The sequence below is a fragment of the Engystomops pustulosus genome, chromosome 2 (assembly GCF_040894005.1).
Source record: "Engystomops pustulosus chromosome 2, aEngPut4.maternal, whole genome shotgun sequence".
NCBI classification, from domain to species: Eukaryota; Metazoa; Chordata; class Amphibia; order Anura; family Leptodactylidae; genus Engystomops; species Engystomops pustulosus.
Genome location: NC_092412.1, coordinates 42050713 through 42069958, shown reverse-complemented (window position 1 = coordinate 42069958; position 19246 = coordinate 42050713). Strand labels below are relative to the sequence as shown.

Below are 19246 nucleotides of genomic sequence, written 5' to 3'. Positions count from 1 at the left end.
TTATTTATAGAGCATCATTAATGCTGTAGATTCAATAAGGGGGTTACATTACATTAAGAAGAGAACAAATGGAAGTACATTGAACTGGACCACAGGCCCTTCCTGTGAGGGCTTGTAATCTACATGGGAGGGTAAAAGGAGACACGAGGCGATGGAGCAGAGCACTACAATTTTGGGAATTGAAGGCAATCCTAAACAGATGGGTTTACAGGTTACATCTGAAGGTTTGGAAGATGTGGGGGGGGGGCAGTTTGTGTTGTGGTAGAGAGCTACAGATTATATGGGATGCACAGGAGAAGTTGTGAGACGGTTGTGAGAAGAACGGATGTTAAGAGAGTGAAGCAGAAGGCCCTGTGGGAATCAGAGATTACGTGTAGGACAGTATTGGATGATGAGCGATGTTCTTCGTTGGAGTCTCAGGTGATTTCAGGAAACCGATGAATGTTTTCTACTGGCAAATAATAATACACCGAGTATTGGATGATGAGTTCAGAAATATATTGAGGGGACAGGTTGTGGACGGCTTGTAAGTCATGGTAAGTATTTTATATTGAATTTGTTATTGAACCAGTGGAGAGACTGGCAGAGAGGAGATGCAGAGGAGAAGAGAGGAGACAGATGGGTTAGATGGGCAGCAGAGTTTAGGATGGATTGGAGGGGCTACACCTACTATCACAGCATTATATGGTTGGAACTATTTTGTAGACATTGGTATTAGATTGGCATAAAATTATCATTAAATCAAAAATTGAAGGTATCACTGCATAGGTACTAGTTACTGGTATGCTATATCTAAATGCACACAATTTCTGTGAATCCATGGCAAAGTCCACAGCAAAAACTGTGTATTTCATATGCAGATTCGTTTTTACAGAAGAACGCAATGCATGGAAACAGGAGAAATTATACCTTTCAAAACAAATTTATATCGAGTGGATTCATAGGGACTTATTTATCAGGTCTTATTTGTCAGAACGCTGGAGTAGAAGGGGGACAAGGCCGTCGGAGGAGTGGTAAGGCACTGGACGTTCCTATTTCCTCCCCGGTGCACTCGCTACACAAAGAGACACTGGCTGTGCCTATGTTTGCGCTAGGTAGGACCTGGCATTGAAATAAAATGTACCCCACCCACCAGATACATCAAGAGACCTAAGCCTCTTGATGTATCCAGCTGCGCCGGAGGGGTGGAGGGCCTATCATACACCGACACAAGATTCTTGGTGTATGATAAATAACCCCCAAAATCTTTAATGCAAATCACTGATGGATTGCTTATATTCCACATCCCATGAACACACATTAATTCTGTTTCAATAATTCTAAAAAAAAATTCAGAATATATCACTTACCAAATCATCCTGCCAGGCCGGCTGTGGCTCTTGGAAGTGGTGAAGATCATCATCGGAATCCTGGCAGGTAGTTGATTGGATATAAATATAATTATATATATATAATGTACATGTTTTACAATTGTTGTTCCTAAAAACAAACTGTGATAAAGGGTCTAATAGTTAACTCTTTTATCTCTCTGAAGTGGACAGAGCTCAGATGGCTGCTCACTATAGGAGAAAAAGCAGAAATAAGACACAGAGAAGCTGCTTTACTTAATAAAGTATACCCCAAAAATTACTATTATCACTGGCTCTATTCATTTCTGAAATTAAAAAAAAATTGTTCATGTGTCGCCATATTCTGATAGATATAACTTTTTTGCTCCAATCAAAATAGTATTGTTAGAACTCGTTTACTGCAGGATAAGATAATGTTTTAATTAAAATTATTTTGGGGTACTTTAGACTTTTTGATGCCTTTTTATTACATGTTTGGGAGGTGTACCCTTCACTTTGTGTGTATCAGTGGCTGAAACGAGTCATTGCAGGTTAGTTTGCATTCAAATGAATAGGAGCAGATCGGCAGTAACTTGCTGTGACTACTACACATTGAACTGAACTGTCTGCTTCCTATTTCAGACTCTGTTCATCAATTGAGAACTGAACTGTCAGTGACTGTGGGTGTTGAACCTCCACCAATTTTGATATTAAAGACCAATCCATAGGATGCTGTACATTATGTAAATTATATTGTTATATATCAATAAATATCATTCTCCCAACACTCCCACAAAAATGTGTAGTTCATCTCTTCTAATATAAATAGACTCACAATATACATATTTATTCTTCTGTCCCATCCAACGGCAACAATATATCTGAAATAACAAAAATACTGCATGTTATTGTGGTAAAAGAACACTATAATTTTGGAAATAATAGACTTTCAAGTTCCCTTGACGAAGGAGAAAATGCGGATAGGTGGGTGTAGCATAAAGAACAATAATAACAATAATCTTTATTTATACAGCGTCAATATTGGATTATAATATGGGTGGTTTGGGTGGTAGCCTGGGGTCCAAGGCTTCTGGGGGACCCATGGCCACTTAAACCACTTCAATTTTATACAGAGAAGAATCTTCACCCATGCAATCCTCATACATCTGTTCCTGCTCTCAATACACATGTACACTGGGAAAATATGTAAAGTTTTCCAAGATGGGATAAGGAAAACCCCGCCTCTTTTAGCTACCTTGTAAGGCAGCTCCCTTGACATCAAGCATGACCTATAAGAGGCCTTATGACATGATGCGGGATTAAAACCAAACCAGTAAATCTATTCCAGAAGGAACAGACTCCCAACTGTAGACAGCTCTGTTTCAACCTGATTGGGTCTCCTCAGTACAGTGTAGGGAACTGGTTTGGCTGATTGACAGGCTTGAGACTAGGGTCGGGAAGTAAGAGTTCTCCTAACTGAGACTAACAATTAAGGCCGCAGCTAGGTGTGTGGAGAGTTATAGCCATTAATGCCCCTCTAGGGGGATTCTGGGAAAATATGCTATGTTTTCCAGGTTGGGATAAGGAAAACTGCGCCTCTTTTAGCTACCTTGTAAGGCAAGGAAGCTGCATCCTCAACATGTAGTTAAACCCCTGTTCATTAGTTAAAGAGGTATGCCCATGAAGACAAGTTTATTATATGTGCTCAGGATAACGAAATAACATGTCCAACCTGTCTGTATCAGTCCTGGTGTACACAATTTCAGTTGCCCCTAGACACAACCTTGTAACTTCTGACTTTAGGGTCGGGCCGCCATCTTGGATTTGTGTGTGACAAACTGGAGCTGAGATTTCTGTCTCTCTCTGCTGTGTCCCTGTAGCCCTTACCCCCTAGCACGGAGGTCACACTGATCACTTCCTGCCAGCAAACACATTGTGAGGAGAGAAAAGCTGCAAACTACAAGGAGATAAGTGATCTAGGGGAAGGGGGAGGCAGGCACAAGTCTGTGAGATGTAGCAGAGCTAAAAGTATAATAGACATCTAATGGATCTCATGTATCTCTGATGTGTCTCAACTCTCTTTCTATGTGTAAGTGTGTTAGTACAATGTCAGAAGTCAGATGAAAGTGTATATAAACATGTACCCTGATAATCTAGCCACATTGTCACCCCACAAAACTAGATGGATCATAAGGTGTATGGTTAGAGAGTCACCGCTCAGACCCTGGGATTTTGCACTGAGCAGCCTAGAGAGTGATATGAGCTAAAACAGCAATAAAACTCAGTAACATTGTAAAGTGAAGGGTTAAAATGATCTATATTGTGTTAACATTACTAGGGGATTGAGATTTGAGAATTTTCTTTTGTGGGAAATCCATGAAATATGGAAGTTCAGCATAAACATTAATTGTCATAATCTCCCCGAATTTTTTTTTATAAAGGTAAAAAAAAGGAAACAAAAGCTTCTAGAAAATGCCAAATAACGTGTTGAAATGTTTTTATAAAATGGCTTACTTGTTCCTGTTAATTTCCACATATGTGCAGTCACAGATTTCATCAGCTTTGTTTGCTGTGAACGGAGAACGGAAAGAATAATTGACATCACTATTTATGTATATTGCAGGGGGAAGAAGAAGCGCTAAGTTCATGTTGCTTAGACAGATGGGATTTACCTGCTATTCTTTCTCATCTCGGAGGGATTAGCTCACCTACGCCTCTACAAGCTTTCATCTTCCCCCGTCAGGGGTCTGCCCACCCCATAGGCATGCTATGTTACATTATACATTATATACATTTCAGCCTGAGAAAGTCTGTCTTTGAAGAAGAGAAAGCAGCACATTGTCTATCAAAAAGACAACACACGGCTTTCTCTAATTTGAAACAAGATTCACCAAGGTTGAAATGTCTCTTTGTATTTCTTATTGCAGTCACATATAACATAGAAAATAGATTTGGGATGGGATGGTCCATGTAACTCTTTAGCTCTAATCACCTCCTTCTTTTTATTATCTCTATGTAGTGTACAGGATATAAGATACACTGCTCACTACAGGAGAAAGAAAGAGGAGAAAAGATGAACAGAGAAAATGTTTTACTATAATAAAGTATATTACAAAGTTTAACATTTTCACCTGTTCTATTCATTTCTGAAATAAATTTATGTTTAAGAGTTAGTTACAGTAGCTTGAAACCTTTGCATGTCTAGTGTAGAATACAGCATTACATAATACAGGCGGTCCCCTACTTAAGAACACTCGACTTACATACGACCCCTAGTTACAAACGGACCTCTGGATATTGGTAATTTATTGTACTTTAGTCCTAGACTACAATAATCATCTGTAACAGTTATCACAGGTGTCTGTAATGAAGCTTTAGTGTTAATATCGATTCTTATGACAACCCAACATTTTTGAAATCCAATTGTCACAGAGACCAAAAAAGTTCTGGCTGGGATTACAATGATAAAATATACAGTTCCAACTTACATACAAACTCAACTTAAGAACAAACCTACAGACCCTATGTTGTATGTAACCCGGGGACTGCCTGTATATGGCCGCACCGGAATTGTGCAGGACACAAGTATTAGGTCCATTTCTCTTAGCTTTTATATATAGATCTATACAGCGTTTTGGCCATGTGACATATAATTATTGTTACAGGTAGTCCCCGACTTCAGAACTCCTGACTTACAGACAACCCCTAGTTACAAACAGACCTCTGGATGTTGGTAATTTACTGTACTTTAGCCTTAGGCTACAATGATTAGCTGTAAGAGTTGTCAATGGTGTCGGCAATTAAGCTTTAATGTTAATCCTGGTTTTAAAACAACAGAGAAGTTTTAAAATCCAATTGCCACAGAGACCAAAGAAATTGTGGCTGAAGTTACAATGATAAAATATATAGTGACGACTTCAACTTAAGAACAAACCTACAGAACCAAATCTTGTATGTAACCCGAGGACTGCCTGTATTATTATTCTTGTAGCATTAAAAGTTTTCAAAGTGATGAGGGATTTGTAAAACTGACTTTAAGAAAATTCTATCTTTGTTGTCATAGCAATCTATTACAATACAGCTTCCATTTCACATTATATTTTGAAAAATGAAAGTTGAGCAGTGATTGATTGTAGAGAAGAGAATATGTATCCACTGGTTTGGAGGTTTGGTAATTTATCAGGTACTGAAGAGTATCCAAATCTTATCTGTTTTACTTCGGACAAATGGTGACTAGCTACATTTGTCTTTCATCCCAACCCTTAGGGCAGGCAAGGGGAAATAGAAACATTTTTAAAAAGTTAACAAAACAAGATATAGTAGTTTTTCACGAAAAATTTATGTTTCATGGGTTTTCCCAGGAAACAAGTTAGACCCTATTAACAGGATAGGGCCTAACTTGTTGATTGGTGGGAGTCTCAGTGATGAGAACCCCGTAGATCACGAGAATGGGGGGTCTGATGGGATCCGAGGTACCTCTGTCGGACCTCTTCACCCCCTTTGTCTGTAAAAATATTTGCATTCCTAGACGACCCATTTAAGTTTTTAAAAAAAGATAAAATAAAAAAAATAGCGACGGTAATGCATTTTATTGCTTCATGTGGTGCATGCTCTCTATACCATTTACTCCAAATAAATTGTACTTGTCTTTTACATATCTGACAGTCATGTTTGTTGCATCATTATATGTCTTTTAGAGCAATTTCTTCTCTTTTCACTTCTCTCCCATCTGAATTCATTACTTGTTCGGAATGAAATTCACCGGGGAATGTAAGACTTTTCTTACTCTGTGGTTTCTATCTCTCTTGTGTATCCGTGGATTATACAGAAGTGGCCTGGTAACTGAAGCATGGGGCGAGGGGGATCTTCTGGGCTCATCCTAATACTAATTAGATAACAGAGAACATGGCTCTATTAACATAAGGGAAGACGATATCATCAAGGTTACTGTGAAACTGCCACTTACTTCTCTTCAGTGTGTGCAGACACTGCCCATTATTGTAATTCCAGACTTTCACACAGCCATCTCTTCCTCCAGTGATCAGTCTAGGGAATCGAAAGGCAAGTTAGACTCTGCTTCAATAAACCCTGAACAAATTTGGCTTTGTATCAGTGAAAGTTTTTCTATATTTATGAGGAATCATGCCTATCACATGGATAAAGCTGTGGTTTATATGGATATATGGCGTATTGTCAGCAGAATTTGGGTATATTCACATGCAGCAAATTAATTGCAGAAATTTAAAAATCGGATCCATTTATCTGAATAGGATTTCTGGGCAGATTACCGTATATACCCGAGTATAAGCCAACCTGAGTATGAGCCGAGACCCCTAATTTTACCACAGAAAACTGGCAAAACATATTGACTTGAGTATAAGCCGAAGGGTGTAGTATACAGCCAGCCAGCCCCCATGTAGTATACAGCGAACCAGCCCCCATGTAGTATACAGCCATCCCCACGTAGCATACAGCAGCCCCATGTAGTACACAGCCTGCCCCCATGTAGCATACAGCCTGCCCCCATGTAGCATACAGCCTGCCCCCATGTAGCATACAGCCTGCCCCCAGTAGTATACAGCCTGCCCCCAGTAGTATACAGCCTGCCCCCATGTAGTATACAGCCTGCCCCCATGTAGTATACAGTCTGCCCCCAGTAGTATACAGCCTGCCCTCAGTAGTATACAGCCTGCCCTCAGTAGTATACAGTCTGCTCCCCCGCAGTATATAGCCTGCCGCCATCAGTATACAGCCTACCCCCTTGCAGTATACAGCCTGCCCCCATCAGTATACAGCCTGCCCCCATCAGTATACAGCCTATGTTGCATACAGATAAAAAAAATAAACTTAATACTCACCCTCTGTTGTCCCTGATCCTTGTCGCGGCTCCCGGCAGCTTCCGATCCCCATCGCGGCTCCCGGCGGCTTCTTCACTCTTCACTCTTCTCTGGCCCGGAGATCGCACCGGCCATCGCACACTGTGATGCGACGCTGTCGCCGTGGATGACGTCATCAGCAGCGACAGCGCTGCATCACAGTGTGCGACGGCCGGCAGATCGCATGGATGCGACTGTGCCAGCTAGAGAAGACAGAAGAGGAGACACGGGGAGCTGCCGGGAGCCGCAACAGGGATCGGGAGCCGCCACAAACATCGGGGACACCGGAGGGTGAGTATTCTTTTTTTTTTATCATTGACTCGTGTATAAGCCGAGGCAAGGTGTATACACGAGGCTTATACACGAGAATATACGGTACCTATAAGTCCTATTCAGATACATTGTTGCAACAAATCAAACATATGTGTGAATGTACCTTTAAGTCGTCCTCGCTGCTCAAATAAATAATAAATAAAGGGAACACTCAAATAACAAATCCTAGATCTGCCAACTCCTGGACAGTCTGTGGTACAACGTGACGTTGCTGGATTAAACGAGACATGAAATCCCAGACGTGCTCATTCAGAATCAGGTCTGGGGAACGAGCAGGCCAGTCCATAGCTTCACTGCCTTCATCTTGCAGGAACTGATGATACACTCTCCAGCCACATGGGTTCTAGCATTGTCCTGTATTAGGAGGAACCCAGCGCCAACTGCACCATCATATGATCTCATATAGTCTCAGCATCGCATCTTGGTACCTAATGGCAGCCAGGCTAACTCTGGTGAGCACATGGAGGGATGTGTGGCCCTCCAAAGAAGTCCACCGCACACCATTACTGACCCACTGACAAACCAGTCATGCTGAAGGATGTTGCAGACAGGAAATTACTCTCCAATGCGTCTCCAGACTCTGCCATGTCTGTCACTTGTTCTTAATGTGAACCTGCTTTCATCTGGGCACCAGTGGCACATTAGCCAATCCTGGTATTCCCTGGTAAATGCCAAGTGTCCTGCACAGTGTTGGGCTGTGAGAACAACCCCAAACTGTGAATGTCGGGCCCTCATACCATCCTCATGGAGTTGGTCTCTAACAGTTTGTGCAGATACATGCCGGGCACTGCCAGCGTTCCTCTTGTTCCTCCTTGCACAAAGGCGGAGGGAGTGGTCCTTCAGCTGGGTTGTTGCCCTCCTACAGCCCCCTTCACGCCTCTTGACACTACACTGACAGACACAGCAAACCTTCCTGCCACAGCTCGCATTGATGTGCCTTCCTGGATGAGCTGCACTACCTGAGGCACTTGTGTGGGTTGTAGAGTCCGTCTTATGCTACCACGAATGTGAAAGCACCACCAACATTCAAAATTGACCAAAACATCAGTCAGAAAGAATTGGTACTGAGAAGTGGTCTGTGGTCCCCATCTACAGAACCACTCCTTTATTGAGCATCTTGCTAATTGCCTGTGAAATTGATTGTCAATCAGTGCTGCTTCCTAAGTGGACAGTTTGATTTCACAGAAGTTTGATTTACTTTTTTGAGTCATATTGTGTTAAGTGTTCCCTTTTTTTGAGCAGTGTACAGTATATACATTACAACTATCAGTAGATAAATGCACAGTGATTCCTAACATGCCTTTATTATTATTGTCCGTTAAACCTATTTTAATCTGTATTCTAATGAGGCAGTTGGTGTCCTTAGCACCCAAAGCATGGCTATTCCTGCCTGGACCATTGCCTCCTCTGCCTGATGAGCTGGAGAGTAGACTTCTGAGAGGGAAGTGGTACAGGTGGGAATAGCATTGCTCCAGGTGCTGAGGGAGTGCCCGAGTACACCTACTACCACATTAGAAAACAGACATTTTTCAGATATTGCATATTGGGCAGAGATAACAAAAGTATTCTAGCAAACACATTTCATTTATCTTCTACATGGTGCCAGCAGGTTATAACGTTTGGAAGACGTGTATCACAATATAATAGAAAGGTTCACTTTAAAGACATGTTTGAAAATAAAATACTTACCGTCTACCCCTAGGATCAAATGTTATAGATGTGATCCCGGAACTTTCATGTGCATCATTAAATTCAAATAATTGTTTTCCAGTTTCAAAATCCCAAACTCTTACCACCTGGAAGGAAAAAAAGTGAAATACTGAAGGAAACCTGTCACTGAGGCCATAAGGAGATAAACGGGTATAAAAACAATGGCACCAAAAATCAATGACCACATATGGTGCCCGGTTTCTTTAGTAAAATAAACACAGAACTGGTTTTTAAACTAATCTTTCATTGGCATGCATTCATAAATCATTATAGCCTCTTCTCTATCAATCTGCTGGCTGTGGGGTATTCCCTATCACTGGTCACATGATCTTTGCCCTGTCTACCAGCTCTCTACCTGCATCCACCTAACTCCTCCATTTAGACTGCATAGTTACTAGTTCAATAGAAGAGGAAAGCCTGAGCAGTGAGTGTTACACAGAGAGAGAGAAGCTTCCGGACTGACCTATATAGTACTGAGCTGTTTGCTGTGAGATAACAGGGGGAGGGGCATGGTTGAAGAAGAGGTCTGACTAAGGGAAGGCAGCAACATTGAGCTGTATCACTCTGAGCTGTCTGCCATGAGATGGGAAAGGAGGGGGTGTGGCTTGAGCTCCATGACTTCCTCTTGTTTCCCCAGTGGGTGGGATTTCACCATTTGAATTCAATATAGTGAGTGAGAGCTGATTTGTATAGCTGCCCATACAAACTACTTGGTACAAAGTGTAGAAGCAGAAAAATGTATAGTCCACATCTGATTCAGAAATCCATTTCAGATCCTGAGGCACTAATTTCCAAATTGCAGGTTTTTATAAAGCACATGGATGGGATTTATAGAAATCCACAATACTGATACTGTTTTCTAGAGATGAGCGAACACTAAAATGCTCGGGTACTCGTTATTCGAGACGAACTTTTCCCGATGCTCGAGTGCTCGTCTCGAATAACGAACCCCATTGAAGTCAATGGGAGACTCGAGCATTTTTCAAGGGGACCAAGGCTCTGCACAGGGAAGCTTGGCCAAACACCTGGGAACCTCAGAAAAGGATGGAAACACCACGGAAATGGACAGGAAACAGCAGGGGCAGCATGCATGGATGCCTCTGAGGCTGCTTAATCGCACCATTATGCCGAAATTATGGGCAACAGCATGGCCATGACAGAGTGACAGAATGAAGCTAGATAGCATGTAAAACATCCAATAATTGACCCTGACACTATAGGGGACGGCATGCAGAGGCAGAGGCAGCGGCAGCAGGCTAGAGAGTGGCATGGCGACATACCCTAATTGGACTCAGGCTTCAAACCAATGGGTGTCAGAGAGGAACCAAAGGAGGTGAGCAAGAAGCGCTCAAATAATATCGGTACATGATAAAAGTTTGCCAGTATATTTTGTGGATTACACAGCAGGGTGGCGACAAAGTTAACATGGAAGCCATGAAAACAACCCAAAATTCTGCCTGACACAGCTCATTTGATAAGGGGACCATGTATGCTTACAGTTCATGCCAGTCGCTGCACTGGCTGCCAGTCTCCTTTCGAATACAGTTTAAAATAATAATAACCCTCATCCATAAAGCTCTGTATAATGCTGCACCCCCCTACCTCTCCTCTCTTATCTCAGTCTATCGCCCAACCCGTGCTCTTAGATCCGCCAGTGATCTTAGATTAACCTCTACCCTAGTGCGGACCTCCCACTCGCGTCTCCAAGACTTCTCTAGAGCTGCACCAATTCTATGGAATGCTCTGCCCTGGACTATCAGACTAATACCTAACCTCCAAAGTTTCAAACGTGCTCTTAAAACCCATTTCTTTAGGCAAGCCTATAACACTCATTAACTGCATGAAGTTTTAACTCTTCTACTAACCCGTCCTGTGTCGTCCTCCCATCTGTTATCCAGCAACCAACAGGCACCAGACTTCTCTGCAGTCCCATTCACCCTGGACCTGGTATATAAGATGACGGCTGAGTGGTTCAAGCGACAGCAATTCCATTTATTATATTTTTTTCTATTCCCTAAGAAGAATGGCTTGACCATTAAATATTCTTTTACCTCGTGTTACCCCATCATCTTCATAAACCGTAAGCTCTGGCGAGCAGGGACCTCACTCCTGTTGTTCCATACAAATGTTGTGCTCTGTTACATTACATTTGTATTTGTTTCCTATGATTTGTAAAGCGCTACAGAATATGATGACGCTATATAAATAAAGATTATTATTATTATTATTATGGAGGCAGTGAACTAGTAGTAGATTAAAGGTGCTGCAACTATGTTAGTTGGATCTTGGGATGGAGCTGGCGCTCTGCAGCCAGGCGAGCTTTTGCCAATCCAAGCCCCTGTCTCTAGGCTACTCCCCAAACAGCACTTCTAAGAACCTTTTGTATAAGATCAAGTGTAGTAGCGTTCTTATAAGTTTAGGATATGGCGGGTGAGGGGAATGTAAACAGATGCGCAAGAAGCGCTGAAATAATATCCCTAAATGGTAAAAGTTTGCAAGTATATTTTGTGGATTACACAGCAGGGTGGCGACAAAGTTAACAACTTTGATGTGGAATGCCCTGTAATAGCTCTTGGGCGGTGTGCCTTTTATCGCCTAGGCTCAGCAGTTTCAGCACCGCCTGCTGTCGCTTAGCGACGGCACTGCTGCTGTGCCTAGAGCTACCGACTGATGGCGCCATGCCCACGGATGGTAATTCGGAGGAGGAGGAGGTGGAGGAGGGGTGGGAGGAGGTATAGTAGGCCTTTGAGACCTGGACCGAGGTAGGCCCCGCAATTCTCTGCGTCGGCAGTATATGACCAGCCCCAGGGTCAGACTCGGTCCCAGCCTGCACCAAGTTAAGTGTAGTAGCGTTCTTATAAGTTTGGGATATGGCGGGTGAGGGGAATGTAAACAGATGCGCAAGAAGCGCATGATGCGCATGGAGCTGGCGCTCCGCTGCCAGGCGAGCTTTCGCCAATTCAAGCCCCTGTCTCTAGGCTACTCCCCAAACAGCACTTCTAAGAACCTTTTGTATAAGATCAAGTGTAGTAGCGTTCTTATAAGTTTAGGATATGCCGGGTGAGGGGAATGTAAACAGATGCGCAAGAAGCGCATGATGCGCATGGAGCTGGCGCTCCGCTGCCAGGCGAGCTTTCGCCAATTCAAGCCCCTGTCTCTAGGCTACTCCCCAAACAGCACTTCTAAGAACCTTTTGTATAAGATCAAGTGTAGTAGCGTTCTTATAAGTTTAGGATATGCCGGGTGAGGGGAATGTAAACAGATGCGCAAGAAGCGCATGAAGCTGGCGCTCCGCTGCCAGGCGAGCTTTCGCCAATTCAAGCCCCTGTCTCTAGGCTACTCCCCAAACAGCACTTCTAAGAACCTTTTGTATAAGATCAAGTGTAGTAGCGTTCTTATAAGTTTAGGATATGCCGGGTGAGGGGAATGTAAACAGATGCGCAAGAAGCGCATGATGCGCATGGAGCTGGCGCTCCGCTGCCAGGCGAGCTTTCGCCAATTCAAGCCCCTGTCTCTAGGCTACTCCCCAAACAGCACTTCTAAGAACCTTTTGTATAAGATCAAGTGTAGTAGCGTTCTTATAAGTTTAGGATATGCCGGGTGAGGGGAATGTAAACAGATGCGCAAGAAGCGCTGAAATAATATCCCTAAATGGTAAAAGTTTGCCAGTATATTTTGTGGATAACACAGCAGGGTGGCGACAAAGTTAACAACTTTGATGTGGAATCCATGAAAACAACCCAAATTTCTGCCTGACACACCTCGTTTGATAAAGGGACGATGTATGGAGGCAGCTATATGGACGACTTTTGGAGGTAGCAATGGAGACAACGTGTGGAGGCTGCTATGGAGACAATTTAATTTGGATAGTGCCTGTATGTGGCAGTCCCAAACATTTTTCAAACCAGAGGAGCAGGTAGGTGGCCCTCCAGTAAAATGGAATAGATTGAGTGCCTGTATGTGGCAGTCCCAAAAATGTTTCAAACCAGAGGAGCAGGTAGGTGGCCCTGCAGTAAAATGGAATAGATTGAGTGCCTGTATGTGGCAGTCCCAAAAATTTTTCAAACCAGAGGAGCAGGTAGGTGGCCCTCCAGTAAAATGGAATAGATTGAGTGCCTGTATGTGGCAGTCCCAAAAATGTTTCAAACCAGAGGAGCAGGTAGGTGGCCCTGCAGTAAAATGGAATAGATTGAGTGCCTGTATGTGGCACTCACAAAAATTGTTTCAAACAGAGGACCGGGTAGGTGGCCCTCCAGAAAAATTAAATGCATGAAGTACTATAGCAAGAGCCAGTGGGCCCTGTCAAAAAATAGCCATTTTCCTCTGCTTTACTGTACAAAGAGGAGGAGAAGGAGGAAAATGAGGAGGAGGAGGAGTGGATCAATTATTCAGGTTGAGCTTCCTTCACCTGGTGGAGATTGGAAATTCTGAGAAATCCAGCCTTTATTCATTTTAATAAGCGTCAGCCTGTCAGCGCTGTCAGTCGACAGGCGTGTACGCTTATCGGTGATGATGCCACCAGCTGCACTGAAAACCCGCTCGGACAAGACGCTAGCGGCAGGGCAGGCAAGAACCTCCAAGGCGTACAGCGCCAGTTCGTGCCACATGTCCAGCTTTGAAACCCAGTAGTTGTAGGGAGCTGTGTGATCATTTAGGACGATGGTATGGTCAGCTACGTACTCCCTCACCATCTTTCTGTAAAGATCAGCCCTACTCTGCCGAGACTGGGGACAGGTGACAGTGTCTTGCTGGGGTGACATAAAGCTGGCAAAAGCCTTGTAAAGCGTACCCTTGCCAGTGCTGGACAAGCTGCCTGCTCGCCTACTCTCCCTCGCTACTTGTCCCGCAGAACTACGCACTCTGCCGCTAGCGCTGTCAGAAGGGAAATACTGTTTCAGCTTGTGCACCAGGGCCTGCTGGTATTCATGCATTCTCACACTCCTTTCCTCTGCAGGGATGAGAGTGGAAAGATTTTGCTTGTACCGTGGGTCCAGGAGAGTGAACACCCAGTAATCGGTGCTGGAATAAATTCTTTGAACGCGAGGGTCACGGGATAGGCAGCCTAGCATGAAATCTGCCATATGCGCCAGAGTACCAACGCGTAAGAATTCACTCCCCTCACTGGCCTGACTGTCCATTTCCTCCTCCTCCAACTCCTCCAACTCCTCTTCTTCTGCCCATACATGCTGAACAGTAAAGGACTCAACAATGGTCCCCTCTTGTGTCTCACCAACATTCTCCTCCTCTTCCTCCTCATCCTCCTCCACCTCCACCTCCTCCGATATGCGCTGAGAAACAGACCTGAGGGTGCTTTGGCTATCAACAAGGGAATATTCTTCCCCTGTCTCTTGTGACGAGCGCAAAGCTTCCGACTTCATGCTGACCAGAGAGTTTTTCAACAGGCCAAGCAGCGGGATGGTGAGGCTGATGATGGCGGCATCGCCACTGACCATCTGTGTTGACTCCTCAAAGTTACTCTGCACCTGACAGATATCAGACATCCACGTCCACTCCTCATTGTAGACTTGAGGAAGCTGACTGACCTGACTACCAGTTCTGGTGGAAGTTGACATCTGGCAGTCTACAATCGCTCGGCGCTGCTGGTAAACTCTGGATAACATGGTCAGTGTTGAATTCCACCTCGTGGGCACGTCGCACAACAGTCGGTGAGCGGGCAGTTGGAGGCGGCGCTGCGCTGCCCTGAGAGTGGCAGCATCTGGGCTGGACTTCCTGAAATGCGCACAGATGCGGCGCACCTTCGTGAGCAAATCAGACAGATTGGGGTATGTCTTGAGGAAACGCTGAACTATCAGATTTAACACATGGGCCAGGCATGGCACATGTGTCAGTCTGCCGAGTTGCAGAGCCGCCACCAGGTTACGGCCGTTGTCACACACAACCATTCCCGGCTTGAGGTTCAGCGGTGCCAGCCACAGATCAGTCTGCGCCGTGATGCCCTGTAATAGCTCTTGGGCGGTGTGCCTTTTGTCGCCTAGGCTCAGCAGTTTGAGCACCGCCTGCTGTCGCTTAGCGACGGCACTGCTGCTGTGCCTAGAGCTACCGACTGATGGCGCCGTGCCCACGGATGGTAGTTCGGAGGAGGAGGTGGAGGAGGGGTGGGAGGAGGAGGAGGCATAGTAGGCCTGAAACACCTGGACCGAGGTAGGCCCCGCAATCCTCGGCGTCGGCAGTATATGAGCAGCCCCAGTGTCAGACTCGGTCCCAGCCTCCACCAAGTTAACCCAATGTGCCGTCAGCGATATATAGTGGCCCTGCCCGGCAGCACTCGTCCACGTGTCCGTGGTCAGGTGAACCTTGTCAGAAACGGCGTTGGTCAGGGCACGGATGATGTTGTCTGACACGTGCTGGTGCAGGGCTGGGACGGCACATCGGGAAAAGTAGTGGCGGCTGGGGACCGAATACCGAGGGGCGGCCGCCGCCATGAGGTTGCGAAAGGCCTCGGTCTCTACTAGCCTATAGGGCAGCATCTCCAGGCTAAGCAATCTGGAGATGTGCACATTAAGGGCTTGGGCGTGCGGGTGGGTTGCACTATATTTGCGTTTCCGCTCCAGCGTCTGGGGTATGGAGAGCTGAACGCTGGTGGATGCTGTGGAGGATCGTGGAGGCGACGATGGGGTTTTTGTGGCAGGGTCCTGGGCAGGGGGCTGACTAGCAGCTGACACAGGGGAAGGAGCAGTGGTGTGCACGGCCGGAGGTGAACGGGCTTGTTGCCACTGAGTGGGGTGTTTAGCATTCATATGCCTGCGCATACTGGTGGTAGTTAAGCTAGTAGTGGTGGAACCCCTGCTGAGCCTGGTTTGGCAAATGTTGCACACCACAGTCCGTCGGTCATCCGGTGTTTCCTTAAAGAACCTCCAGACTTCTGAAGATCTAGCCCTCGCCGCAGGAGCCCTCGCCACGGGAGCTTCACTAGTTGACACATTTGGCGCTGATGCACCAGCTCTGGCCCTGCCTCTCCGTCTGGCCCCACCACTGCCTCTTCCAACCTGTTCTGGTCGAGGACTCTCCTCCGTCTCAGAAGCACTGTGTTCACCCGGCCTCTCAACCCAGCTTGGGTCTGTCACCTCATCATCCTCCGATCCCTCAGTCTGCTCCCCCCTCGGACTTCCTGCCCTGACAACAACTTCCCCACTGTCTGACAACCGTGTCTCCTCATCGTCGGACACCTCTTTACACACTTCCACTACGTCAAGAAGGTCATCATCACCCACAGACTGACTGTTGGAAAACCTGGGCATCGGAAAATTGCTCAGCAGCAACCGGACAAGTGGTTTGTGACTGTGGGAAGGGTCCAGAAAACAGTTCCTCAGAGTATGCCGGTTCAAATGCCAAATTTTCCTGGGAGGGGGCAGACTGGGGGGGAGGAGGCTGAGGTGCAGGAGCTGGAGGAGTGGCGATTTCGGTGACATGGGTGGACTGCGTGGAAGACTGACTGGTGGTGGACAAATTGCTCGAAGCATTGTCAGCAATCCACGACATCACCTGTTCGCACTGTTCTGGCCTCAACAGTGCTCTACCACGAGTCCCAGTAACTTCAGACATGAACCTAGGGAGTGTAGCTCTGCGGCGTTCCCCTGCTCCCTCATCAGCAGGTGGTGTCTCACCCCGCCCAGGACCACGGCCTCTGACCCCTGCAGTAGTTGGACGCCCACATCCCCGCCCTCGTCCTCTACCCCTAGCCCTCGGGTTAAACATTTTTAAAATGAGAGTTATAACTTTATTTTTTTTTTTACTTTTTTTTGTTTTTTTTTGTGTTTTTTTTTTTTTTTTGTGTTTTTTGTTTTTTTTTGAGTTTTTAAAACCAAACAATGCTATCCTATTGCTATGGCTATTTTCTAGCCAAGTATCAAAGCACACTACTATGCCAGATGAGATGACACTGAGTTAGTGCCTAATTGAAATCCAACCCCTACTAAATTTTCCCACTTCGGTCTTTGCTATGGATATGTGCGTCACTAAGCGCAGAACACAGCGGTCGCAAGTCTCACTACAAATTGCTCAGAATTGGCTAGTACATGCACTGCAGAAAGTACAGCCACCAGCAGATCAACCAGAAATCAAATATATAGAACGCTACTGTATGCGTAAGTAAGCTCTTTGTATTCTCCTATGGCTATTTTCTAGCCAAGTATCAAAGCACACTACTATGCCAGATGAGATGACACTGAGTTAGTGCCTAATTGAAATCCAACCCCTACTAAATTTTCCCACTTCGGTCTTTGCTATGGATATGTGCGTCACTAAGCGCAGAACACAGCGGTCGCAAGTCTCACTACAAATTGCTCAGAATTGGCTAGTACATGCACTGCAGAAAGTACAGCCACCAGCAGATCAACCAGAAATCAAATATATAGAACGCTACTGTATGCGTAAGTAAGCTCTTTGTATTCTCCTATGGCTATTTTCTAGCCAAGTATCAAAGCACACTACTATGCCAGATGAGATGACACTGAGTTAGTGCCTAATTGAAATCCAACCCCTACTAAATTTTCCCACTTCGGTCTTTGCTATGGATATGTGTGCCACTAAGAGCTAAACACAACGGTAGCAAGTCCCCCTGCTAATTCCTCACAAAATGGTACTAGATGCAAATTAAAATAAAAAAAGTAGAACGTTATTGTAGCCCTAAGAAGGGCTGTTGGGTTCTTTGAGAATCACTCCTGCCTAACAGTAAGCTAATAGAACACCCTAACGCTTTCCCTGAGCAGCAGCAGCTCTCTCCCTAGCGGCATCCAGACACAGAATGATCCGAGCAGCGCGGGCAGCGGCTAGTCTATCCCAGGGTCACCTGATCTGGCCAGCCAACCACTGCTATCGACGTGTAAGGGTACCACGTCATGCTGGGTGGAGTGCAGAGTCTCCTGGCTTGTGATTGGCTCTGTTTCTGGCCGCCAAAAAGCAAAACGGCGGGAGCTGCCATTTTCTCGAGCGGGCGAAGTATTCGTCCGAGCAACGAGCAGTTTCGAGTACCCTAATGCTCGACCGAGCATCAAGCTCGGACGAGCATGTTCGCTCATCTCTACTGTTTTCCCATCTTAAATAATTAAAAAAAATGTTTTTATTGCTTGCCATCAAATACTAGAAATCTAACGTTATTTAAGATGGGACCTTTAAACGCGCATTATGAGTGCTAATAAATCACAAGGGAAAAATCTAAGTTTTAAGATATTCAGAAAATATTTATGAAATCACAGCGCTGCTTTGATTTCTTTGAAATGTGGAAGCTGCCCTGTTGCTATTGACAACACAAAAATATTTTAACATAAATTCCCCACCATACAACCTTGAGAAACACTTACCGAACCTTCGGAACAGGTGACGACTTGTCTGAAGGCTTTATTATACTTGCAGCAGAGTACAGGTTCTTTATGGGAGATGTCCAGGTGAGGCTGAGCTACGGACCTTATACAGAATATAGTCAATCACTTTTGCAGTCTATGGCTTTATCATTGCCACATAATATTCAGTTTAATTACATGAGATATTTGGCCCCTGAGCTATAGATATTGTAGAAATTGTCAATTGTCACCCTCTAAACTACCAGACCCCTCAGGTAGGGCATGAAATATCATTTCTAGAATTCCCTCATTTATGTTAAAACTTCTCTGTTTACCTATAAAATAAAATCGCTTCCAAAGTCTTATGTAAAATGGCTGCGAACGGTCACTTTTTGCCTGAGATACGTCACTTTTAGACGCTGGAGAGCAGAGCATCACTTTAGATGGCCATATCTTGGGTTCTATAGTAACTAGAACCATACTTTTAGTATTATATTAAAGATAAGAATCTCATCTTTTAAACTGTACCATTGTATTCTGTGAGCTACAGAATCAGGGATCCGGGAAGTTAAAAATATAGTAGGGAGATCTTTATTTGCAGATAAGAAACCCAACATTGGCCCAGATATATTAAGGTGTCTGTGCCAGTTTTTTGTCTAATTGCGCATTAAAAAAGAAAGTTTTTAAAAGGAGCGGATTT

General features: G+C 44.9%; 1 protein-coding gene across 1 annotated transcript in view; it reads right to left on the bottom strand.

Annotated features, from left to right (window-relative positions):
* The window catches only part of LOC140117547 (cilia- and flagella-associated protein 337-like), a 110328-nt gene that overhangs the window by 46159 nt on the left and 44923 nt on the right, over positions 1-19246 (bottom strand). Inside the window, exons 16-21 of the mRNA XM_072134374.1 lie at positions 18568-18670; positions 9227-9333; positions 6295-6374; positions 3843-3897; positions 2164-2209; positions 1350-1409 (exon numbers count right to left, since the gene is read on the bottom strand). Coding sequence (XP_071990475.1) covers positions 1350-1409; positions 2164-2209; positions 3843-3897; positions 6295-6374; positions 9227-9333; positions 18568-18670 — 451 coding nt within the window. The remainder of the gene's footprint in view (positions 1-1349; positions 1410-2163; positions 2210-3842; positions 3898-6294; positions 6375-9226; positions 9334-18567; positions 18671-19246) is intronic.